The sequence below is a fragment of the Lotus japonicus genome, chromosome 6 (assembly GCF_012489685.1).
Source record: "Lotus japonicus ecotype B-129 chromosome 6, LjGifu_v1.2".
Classification (NCBI taxonomy): Eukaryota; Viridiplantae; Streptophyta; class Magnoliopsida; order Fabales; family Fabaceae; genus Lotus; species Lotus japonicus.
In genome coordinates this window covers 56986940-56997971 of record NC_080046.1, presented here as the reverse complement: position 1 = coordinate 56997971, position 11032 = coordinate 56986940, and the positions used below count along the sequence as shown (strand labels likewise).

Below are 11032 nucleotides of genomic sequence, written 5' to 3'. Positions count from 1 at the left end.
TCTGGATAAGTATCTCAAGCTTCTGAATTAAGCGATTCTCATTAAATACGCTATTCTCAATGGTTTTCCAATCATGAATTGAATAATGAACGTTTTCAGCAAAAATCCTATAGCTAAAAAGAAAGGACATTTTGATTCCTAGCTCTTCATCCCCTGTTTTCCCATTCAACAAAACAAAAGCAGTATAAGGGGCCATCCATAAAAAATTTCAGCACTGACCAACAAGGATTTGTCCATAATTAACTTTGATCAGGAACTGCAGTTAAACAAGTAGCACAAGTACTTCACCAATATTGTTCCCGCATCAACCATGTTTTTCATATAACTACAATTTTTCTCTCTTCTATCCAATAGTGGACGACAAAACATGTTACACTTAAACCCTGAAGTGAGCAGGAATGAATTTCAGTCTCTCCATCGATGTCCACAGTTTGGGTTGCAGCAAACGAAAAAAAGTGTCATTCCTTCTTCTCCTCTGGCCGTTGCCTGCATACATTTCAAAACTCGGATGTGAGTAACTAAAATAAGTTTTATGAACACACAGTTTGAAGATCTGCCAACAAATACATTCAAATGGGCAGTCAAGGAATGAGCAATTGAGCATTATTAATTCAATGCTATATCAAAGGGAAGCACAAAATTTAATTTAGGATTCAAAAGGTTAATTGAAACTTCTTTGAGTTATTTCACCAACACAACATATCTGCATTACTTTTTGTGCGCAGATAGAAATGCTTTGAGTTCAAAGGTTAAGTGTAGCATGTAGGTGTCCATCTAGTGTCTAGTGTTCAGTTAAGGAACTAGAATATTTGAGCAAGAATAAAAGGTAATTTACAAAAAAACAAACCGTTTCCTTTTTAGCAAAAGAAAATCCCTCTTTGTTTCTTATTTTGAGTAAAGAGTGCAGCAAGACAGAACAAATAATCATAGTACTGCATTTCAACAATGTTTTCCCCAAAAAAAAAGCAAAATTTATTCATTACAATTTACAACAATCTGCCCATAACCGAGAACAATACAATGACGGATACTAGAGCTTGTTGACAAACCAAGCTGAACAAGATTCAAACTTGTTCAAGCTTAGCTTTCATTTTAAACTTGGTCTGCCTAACATTCCAATTAATGAATGCCATTGCACCAAAACGAGATACATACAGGAGAGTTCTCTCAAGCTATGCATGATCTATACATCAACTCACATGCCTCCAAGTAACTAATAACTGAGCAATTGTCATGATTCAGTTCACTTTATAACCCTAATAGTTCACATTAGGATTCAATAAGTTAAGCAGCACAAAGTATAATATCAGCACCCTTGTACACATTGTCAAATTGTCAAGAGTCAAGACTAAAACAATTTCTACAGTCTATATCATTCAGGCTGAAGCTTAAGTTAGAGAGACCTATCATTCACTGCTTAACCCTGAGCACAGATAGTTCACCTCAGAAAGAAAAGATATTTTCTGTTCCTCTTTTCTGCAGTTCTGTTCTTAAAACATAGGGGAAAGTTCAAAGCTACTCCCTCCGGTCCTATTTATAAGCATGAAAGAGAAGAAAAATCTTGGTCCTTTTTATAAGAACCAAATGAAAGTTTGAGCTATATTAATTTTTTTTCCAATGATGCCCTTATTAATTCTAACTTGTAAAATGTGCCTCATTAATTATTCTCTCTCTTTCCCACTTTCCAATACTAATAACAAAGGGTAATTTTGGAAGTTTATTTTGATTCAAGACAAATTTAATGCATTTTATCTAGTTTAACTACATTTCTTAAACTATGTGAATTTTTTTTTTGCTGCTTATAAATAGGACCGGAGGGAGTATTACTAATGTTAAGCAGTTAAGATTTGTACCATATCCAAACTAACACACGCACACAAATAAAAAGGAAAGAAAAACTCATCACTATCCTTCAATACCCATTACTCTACCTCCCCATCTTTCCATGCACACACGGAAAAATAGTGTCTTATGTTCTATTTTATTCTATCTTTTAGTAAACTCTTCATTCACCCCAATTGGCACGCGACAACCTCTTAATATGAAAAAAATAAAAACAAAAGGGGCATAGAATAGTGACTTGACCTGGAAAAACACAGCTTCACCATGATTACATTGAGTGCAGCGAACAGCCTTGGTCCGAGGCAAAGTTGGATCTGCAGCTACATCCTGCAACACTTGTGTGCGCTCTCCAACAGAATGATGTATCTCATTCCTATACACACAGCAGCTATCAGCAACCTCCTGAACAACCACAACCAACAAACAACAACATTGTCAATACAACCATAACCCAACTAAGTTAATCACATCAAAACTGGAAAATCATCCCTCTCAACACCTTCTTCAAAAGAAAAACAACCAACAATGTAGCCTATATTTAGGGTTACACCTTAATTCTACAAACAAACAAAAATCTCTTTTTAATTTTTTTTTTCAAAAACTCAATCACAAAGCTGAAAAAAATAAACTTTTTTTCTATCCCAGAATAAAACAACGCAAAAACGCACTTGCTATGGCGAAAACATGAAGAAATCTCAGTCATTGATAGTAGTTCAGTAATTAAAAAAAAAACGCTACTTGTTTTGTATGGATGATTTGTGAAGGGAATAGAGAAGAACCTGGTGATCACAATTGCGGCAAGCGTAGAGGAGAACCTTCTGGTCTCTGTCTTCTTTAGGGTACAGAATGTTGTTGCTGAAAAAACCACAATCAATGTCAAGAGAAAAATTGGTAGTAAAAAATGGGAACATTGAAGAGGAGAATGAAAAGGGTGGGTACGAACGAACCATTCGCGGCAAAATTTCATGGTACTCATCTTGGAAGGAAGAAGATTGAAGATTGATTGATGCTTCTTCTTCTTCTTCTTCTTCTTCAGTGTGTGTTCACTGCGCTTTCTTCTCTGTCTTTCTCTCTCACTCACTCTACAGACAAAATCGAACAACGTAAGACCTTTTTTCTTTTAACCTATTTTCTCTTGCAATGTTTTTTTCCCTCTTATTTTGCCCATTATCATGTGATTAAAAATAGATTAAATTAACCAAACAATTTCTTAATTTTCTTTATAAATGGTTAGATGTTAATGAAATTAAATATAAGTCGAGAAAATATTAAGTGGAATAGAATAGTGTTCCCTAAAGTTACACCACTAGAAAATATGGGATATAGTTGTATTGGTGAAAATTACCGGCTAATAATAAATAGGCTCGAATCACAAGTTTAATCATGTTTGAGTCAGGTGTTTATGACATCAATTGATTTGAGTTTATTTACTTAATTATTGCTCATATTTGTTTATTGAATATTGAAGATATAAACATTTATACTTATTTATAATCTATTTAAGCTTTATTTTAACAAAATTTTAAAATTAACTTATGAATAAGATTTTATCTGATAAACAATTATAAGCGTTTAATTATTTGCTCAAACAATTAAAGATTAATTCTAGTATCCAGAAGTTATTTACATAAACTTATATCTGTAATGACTTTTAACTTTGGAATCATTTGTAGATGAATACAAATATAACTTTAGAATTAATGTTAACTTTTTTTTTTCAAAAGCATAAACAATTTTAACTATGAGTTTAAATTATGGTATGACTCTCAATATTAAGAAAACCACTAAATAAACTAATAATTTTAAGATTAAATAACAATATAAAAATATATTAATATTACAATCGAACTTCAACTGAGCTTCGGTTGACACCTTTGATTTGGATCAATTTTGTTGTTTTTTCCTCAACTTCAATTTTATTCTTTTTCATTATATATATATAAGAAAGATCTAGGAGCTATAGTGATATTCAAGGGATCAGCATTTTTTGTGTAATAAAGTCTAATGAGATACAATCATCATATGTACAAGCTAATAATATTCATGTCCATGTGGGACTAGCTCTTTTCGTGGAGTTTTTCATTCACAAAACTTGAATACAAGATGTAGAGGTTGTAGAATTCAGAAGAGAGAAAACTGGAATGAATTCATGATATTGAAACTTGAAAGTGGTAATTACATGATGATCAGGAGCAACATATATAGCTCAAACTGAACCATGTGCCCAATAACTGAACTAAAAAAATACTTGTTTAAGGAGAATGATCAAGTATGTATGAAAGGATCCCTGCAGCCAAGAATGCAGAAAGTAAATGGAAATTTGCAATACAAAACACAAAAGAAATTAGCAATAACTTACAAGCACATGTTTCAAGGCTAAGTTAGAAATTAGCCATAACTTACAAGTTACAAGCAGATGTTTCAAAAGCTAAGTGAGTCAAGCTTACATGCTCAATTTTATTGATCAAATAGAAAACATAAAGGACTAATTAAACTGCCCTTAATTCTCCCATGATTCTACATGCATATATGTGTACTTTTGTTTCTTGAAATTACATTCACACAAACTCACTCAGAATCATAGCGCTTATCAGCACTATCCCCATAACTCTGAAGTTTAGGGATGGAGTTTCTGAACTGGGAGAGCGTGCTACCATCCATCTCACTTTCCATCTTCCCCCTTATCCTCGCAACCGCTTGTTTCGTATAATCCATCGTCACCTTCACCGGTTCCCCCACCTCAACACTCAAACCCTCTCTCACGCTTCTTATTTTAATCTTCACATTGAAACTCAACTCATCATCAATCACAAACGCGTGTGTGGCCTTCACACTCTCCACAACTTCACTGTTCACCTTCCTCTTCTCCACTGTGAAACACCCTCCGGAACCTGTCTCCCGACAAACGTAGCAGGTGAGTTCCGTCTCGGGCAGAGGCGGTACGGAGTAGTTCTCCTTAAAAGAATCATAGGAGCCTATGAGTTTGCTGCTTGTGGTGCACAGAACACCGTATTTGTCGTTTTTCATGAGCCGCAGGTTGAGATTGGCAGAGGAAGCCTTACCGTTGAGCTCGGTGAGTTCGAGGTATACGATGTTAACACGATCCTCGCAACCTAACTTGGTTATGACCAAGGTGAAGAGCCTCTTACCCAATGTGTAAGTGATGATTCTTCTTTCAGAGAACAGTCCAGTTTTGCTGTTTGTGGCTTTTTGTATGTTGCTGATTTCCAATGGAGGAGCACCGGGCTTGAGCCTTATGACACTCTTAGTCCCTGCCATTCATTGCTGTTGAAACTAGTTTGTTTTTTGTTTGCTCGCAATTATAATCCTGGCAGACAACATGTAGATTAATAGAGGTGAAACTGAAACTGCATAGATTCTTAGCGTTAAAAGAAAGTGACCAATACAAAATAAGAAAGTGACCCACAACGTGGCATCTTCCTTACCACTATTTTTTATTAAAGGCTTTATATCTTCCTGTTGGAATATATGAAAATTGTCATGCAAATCCATTTGTATTACTAAGAGCGAGTGTGATTATACAAGTAACAGTTATTAAAAATAAAAATAACGATCTGTGTCAATACTCAATAGTTCTGCTTAATAGCTATTTCTCCCAAAAGAAATTTTCCTAAATTAAAAGTGAGTAATTTTGGGAAAAACCACATGGTTTTATCTTGTTCTTTTGGTTTCACACATTTAAACGTACTACAATTTCCATCTTTTATCTTGTTTCATTTTGCTTAGACTAACAAAACACAAATGTCCAGTTATAACCCTTCCACCAATCCTCACAACCCCACTAATTTGGCCTCGGGACTGCTTCTTCTTAGGCTACTCCCCTTCCCACGAGGGTTATAAATTTCTTGATTCGACTGGCTGGATTTTCATTTCCAACGATGTTTTGTTCAGTAATCCATCGGCAAAGCATAATCCACCTGCTGGATCCAACCCCCCCCCCCCCCCTGGTTGTTTCCCATTTTCCAGCCTCAGGCAGCATTCCTTATTCTTCCCTCCCTTATACCTCTTCTCCCCTCTCTCAGCCTTCTCTTTCACCTTCACCCCTTGAACCTTTAGAGGAGAACCGGAAGGCAGTTAAGAGGATGTTGAGATATCTCATCTTAAAATTAGGGTTAGGTCTAACTCTACCCCAAAAGCTTTCCCCTATCATTTTTTTACAGCAACCGCTGTCAATTAACGTCACCCTCTCACAAAAGATCCCATTGTCTCGAAGTTTAGTTACTTCCATTTGACTCTAAAACAACCTGTAGAAATTACCATTAAGCCTGTATTCATCCTGACCCTCAAAAATAAATATAGTGATAGCTTGAGAAAATCTCTAGTCCATTCCAGTGTATACATTTCAGACTAGCACTCATTTATAGAAGAAAACAAGTGCAATACATGCTGACATACAGTAAGAATAAGTTTCAAAATTACGCATAGAAAATACTCAAATTCAGCTACATTGTTTAATTACAATCTATGTCCAATATAAATTCAAACATTCAATACATACCGACACACACAATGTCATACACACACACACAAATATTCATTACGAGGTTAATTGATTTCATCCATTTCTTTACACATGCATGTCATCTAGAAAAGACCAAGTCAACTCATTTGCCAAAAAAAAAACTTACCAACAGTCCAAGAAGTGTAATTCCTTCCTGCCGAACATCATAGGACCGTAGAAGAAAAGGGTCCTGATTAAAAAAGAGAATGGGGATATCTGTTCTGCAACCATCACAACATTTTCCTCTTAGCAACTAATCATAATGAATATAAAAACAGAACCGGCAAAAATTGGTTATACAGATCAAGGTGACAAAGGGGCAACCTAGGAAGCACAAGCTTCTTGTCCTGACTTTGCAAGACATCAGTGATTATGTCAAAGATAACCTCATTCATCAAATCCCTACATACATAGAAAAGGAAAAAATAATCAGGAATTCAGGATGAGTATGGTATCACTGCTACAAGTAAAAAAGTTTAGTTTGCTATTAAAAATTGCTTTAAAGAGCTTCCATAAATATGTGGTTTAACTATGACTCGGGCCCAAGGAAGCCCTGTCACCAGGGTGCATGTGAGGAGGTCAAAGAGGTGTTGTGCACCTTATCATGCCTGAGAGATAGAACATTTAACTAACTGCACACGGCAGTGCGCATGAAGTGGGGAGTGAGTATATGGGAAAACCGATCGTAATGGAATAGGGTGTTAGAGATACTGATTACTTTGTTTGTTTTCTGTTATTAGTCAGTTTGTACAGTTGCCATTTGTTCTGTTATTAGTTAGTTGTACAGCTGTTATTAACAGCTAGCAGTTAGTTATTTTCAATCAGTTCGAATCTCACCCTGTTGTATATGATAGCATCTTGTACTGAAGATATTATTCATTGAATCAAAATAAACATTTCAGAGATATCTCGCGTAGTTTTCTCCCTTTAACTTTCTGTTATTCAATCTCAATATTCTCAATATAGGGATATAGAAGGGAAAGGGGGGTGTGAAGCGGGTAGTCTGGAAGTAGTGGGAATTGGACGTGGGGAGATTTAGGCCTCTCGAAGTGCCTAAAGTCTCTATCTTCTTGTTTTTTTTTCTATCTACTTGCTGTTTTTTTGTTAAGCTCTACTTGCTGTAAATGCAGCTAAACTCAGGTCCTGACCTGACACATACCTGAAAAAGTAAACAATGCCATTATCATATACTTCCTTCTCAGGATATATTTCTGTGTTGATCACCAACAAACTACTTGTAAAAAAGCTGTGTCCAACATTTCTTTTAAACTAATTAGAAACTTGCTAGGATAAGAATACACCTGGGGGGAACCAAAAAAAAGATATAAAGTAATCATAAACAAGTATAAAAAATCAAAATTATGGAGTGTTATAAATTATAGTAAATCCAGGCCAACCATTAGAGACCCCCAGAAAGGAAGCAATGCCAGTTTTTTCGATGCTCAATCAAATCACTTCTTAGGAAAATAAAAATAAAAGTAAACTATAGAAGTAATACCAAACTCTTCAAAAATAATTATGAAGAATGCAATCAAACCATAGCAACTGCTTCTAAAAAACAAACTGCATAACAGGCCAATGTTAAGTGTCAAGATGTACCACTCTAGATGCTATGTACCTAAAAAGCCAAGCTGCTGTACCTTCTGTGTTGGGCTAGGGAAAACTTTTCAAGTTTTCATAATTAAGTGACTGTCACCAGTAATCACCACATGAGCAAATCCCATCTTTAAAATGATGGAAACGATATGAATCCCTCACAACAATATCCCTCTCAGTAATTCTAGATATGTACTTAGTTGCATTATGACAATCACCACAGACACGCAAGTTTTTAAATATTCTTATGGGAGTTTTTGGTGGGGTGCTGATAATTCCATATGCAATGGCCAATCTCTCACTGTGACTTGTCAAAATCTGCTCTTTTTCATCCTCCTCAACATCTTGTAAGACAAAACTGAAGTCTGGAATATAACCAAGACTCTTCATTTTGGCATTCAAAACCCTTAACTCCTCGTATATCTCTATCCACTGTGGATGTGTTTGGTTCCCAGTATAAAAGACTTCAACTAAACTGCCAACAACAACAGAACTCCATCCAGGAGTCTTCCTCAGTCCTCGATTTCGGGCCAATGATCTCACTTTAACTACTCCTTCCCATTTTCCAACATTTGCATATATATTTGATAACAAAACATAGTAGCCAACATTCTCAGAATCAACTTCCAACAAGCGATCTGAAGCAATGGCACCCAATTCTGCATTTCCATGTATTCTACAAGCAGCAAGAAGAGCACCCCAGATGGATGCATCAGCCTGTAGAGGCATATTGCTCACTAAATTATATGCCTTCTCCAAATACCCAGCTCTGCCAAGTATATCCACTATGCAGCCATAATGCTTCAAAGTAGGCATGACCCCATACTCTTTCTGCATAATATCAAAGCAGTGTTGGCCTTCATCAACTAAACCTGAATGGCTACAGGCTGACAACAAAGATACAAAGGTAATATGATCTGCCTTTACCCCTTCAGCTCGCATATTCTTGAATAGCCGCATAGCTTCTTCTCCACGCCCATGAATACCAAGAGAAGATATCATGGTATTCCAAGTAACTGAAGTTTCCCGTGGAATTTCATTGAATAAGGACATTGCATCATCTAACCTACCACATTTTCCATACATGTCAATCAGGCAGGTAGCCACAAATACATCCAGGGAGTGAGAATTCTTGATTAGCCTCCCATGAATTTTCATCCCTTGTGGCAAAGCTCCAACGGTGGAATATGCCGGGAGAATGCTCACCCAAGTTCCATGGTTTGGGATTATCTTTGTACTCTCTTCCATCATGTTGTAAGCATCAATTGCCTCACTTGCAAGACCATTTTGACCATAACCTGAGATCAGCGTGTTCCATGAAATTACATCTTTGATGGGAAGCTGTTCAAAAACTGTTCGTGCGAAATTCATGGCACCCAATTTCGCATACATATTCACAAGTGCATTGCCAATCTGAACATCCTCCTCAAGCCATCCACGTCTCACAACAAATCCATGAAGAGATCTGCTCACCCTTTGATCACTTAATTGACCAAAAATCGAGGCCAAACTCACAACCGTCACCAAGTCAGGCCGTATTCCAACAAGTTGCATCTCTTTAAAGAATCCGAGTGCAGTAGTTGGATCATTATTTTGCTCATATGCAGCAACTATAGAATTCCAAGATACCAGATCCCTCACACTCATGTGATCAAAAACCCTTTGCGCATCCTGCAACCTGCCAAACTTTGAATACATATTGATCAAAGCATTAGAAACAAACACATCTCTTTCCAGCCCATGCTTTATAACATACAAATGAATCAACAGCCCACTAATAATATCCTCCGATTGTGCACAAATGGGAAGCACACTTGTCACTGTGATCGTATCCATCTTCACTCCCTCATCTTTCATACTATTCAACACACGCAACGCACCGGCCGCATTCCCATTCTGACAAAACCCCGAAATCATCGCATTCCACGAACCCACATCTCGAACCGGCATATCAACAAACAGCTGGTGGGCAACATCCGTATCACCGAAACGCGAATAAAAATGAATCAATGAAGCAGCAACAAAGACATCATGCTCAAAACCCATCTTGAAAACCCAGCAATGTATCTTCTTCCCATCAGGTAAACACACACAAGCTTTCAAAACAGGTGGAAAAGTGTAGAAATCAGGCCTTAAACAAGACATTGACAAAAGCTCATTGACATAATTCATGGCTTCATGGTATCGTCCACATCGAGTAGAAGCAGCTATGATCGAGTTCCATGAATAAATATTCTTCTTCTGAGTATGGTTAAAGGTGCAGCGAGACAATGAGACATACCCAAGTGCTGCATATAGATTGATAAGCTTGGTAGAGTGAATGACATTTTGAGCTTGACCCAGTACTACAAGACGAGCGTGAAGCTGCTTAGCGGCTTCAATGTTGGTGCAGGAATGGAAGAAAGCTTCAATGTCGGGAACGTTTTGGTTGTTGTGGAAGTCACGTGATGTTGTCGATTGGAGAGAAGGTGAAGCAGTTGGAAGAGAATGGTGAAGCCATCGATGATGATGCGACGGTTTGAGTTTGCAGGTTGGGAGAAGTTTGAGAAGAGAATGCATAGAACATTGGTTACGAACTTCGGCGGCGGAGATGTTGAAGATATACACGATGATTCTACAGGGAAGAGGTCTACGTGAGGGTGTTCATTCCGGTTACGAACCACAGCGGCGGCGATGGCGTGCAGCTCCGTCACGACTCACGAGGGAAACGATGGCTGAGTTTGGCGGTGGAGGTGCGAGCTATAGTGGGCAGCGGCGGTAAAAGAGATGGTAAAAAGAGAAGAAAAGTAGTGAGGGATATTTTGGTAATTTAAAATCGTAGTTAATCGAGAAAGTTCAACACAATTGCTAGATAGTTGGACTCCTGTACAAATATCATTCACGAGTGGTAATTTTATTTAAGTCGGAACATCCACAACACGATAGAGTTAACTCTTTGAGCAGTGGTTTTTCTCATCCGTAAGACTCGAATCCGAGACCTTGTTTAAGATTAATAAAGCATGTATCACTTAAGTCAATCACGGGTAAAATGTCTATGACATAGGCAAAACTTCTAATGGCTCTCAGTCAATG

At 37.1% G+C, this 11032-nt stretch overlaps 2 protein-coding genes across 6 annotated transcripts; both read right to left on the bottom strand.

Annotated features, from left to right (window-relative positions):
• Positions 1-179: 179 nt before the first annotated feature.
• LOC130726627 (DNA-directed RNA polymerases II, IV and V subunit 9A) lies at positions 180-2948 on the bottom strand. Its single transcript, XM_057577929.1, has 4 exons — positions 2790-2948; positions 2622-2697; positions 2086-2244; positions 180-486 (listed from the first exon to the last, which is right to left on the bottom strand). Exons 1-4 carry the CDS (start codon positions 2816-2818, stop codon positions 406-408), a joined length of 345 nt encoding a protein of 114 aa, XP_057433912.1. The 5' UTR covers positions 2819-2948; the 3' UTR covers positions 180-405.
• Positions 2949-5110: 2162 nt separating this feature from the next.
• Positions 5111-10740, bottom strand: LOC130722861 (pentatricopeptide repeat-containing protein At4g33990). Of its 5 annotated transcripts, none has more exons than XM_057573714.1 (5): positions 8005-10740; positions 7524-7665; positions 6689-6766; positions 6492-6585; positions 5111-5170 (listed from the first exon to the last, which is right to left on the bottom strand). In XM_057573714.1, exon 1 carries the CDS (start codon positions 10517-10519, stop codon positions 8057-8059), a length of 2463 nt encoding a protein of 820 aa, XP_057429697.1. In that variant the 5' UTR covers positions 10520-10740; the 3' UTR covers positions 5111-5170; positions 6492-6585; positions 6689-6766; positions 7524-7665; positions 8005-8056. The 5 variants fall into 5 exon arrangements, with proteins under 5 accessions (XP_057429697.1, XP_057429699.1, XP_057429698.1 ...); XM_057573716.1 differs by having other exon boundaries at positions 6492-6580; XM_057573715.1 differs by lacking the exon at positions 7524-7665 and having other exon boundaries at positions 7983-10740.
• Between the last annotated feature and the right edge of the window lie 292 nt (positions 10741-11032).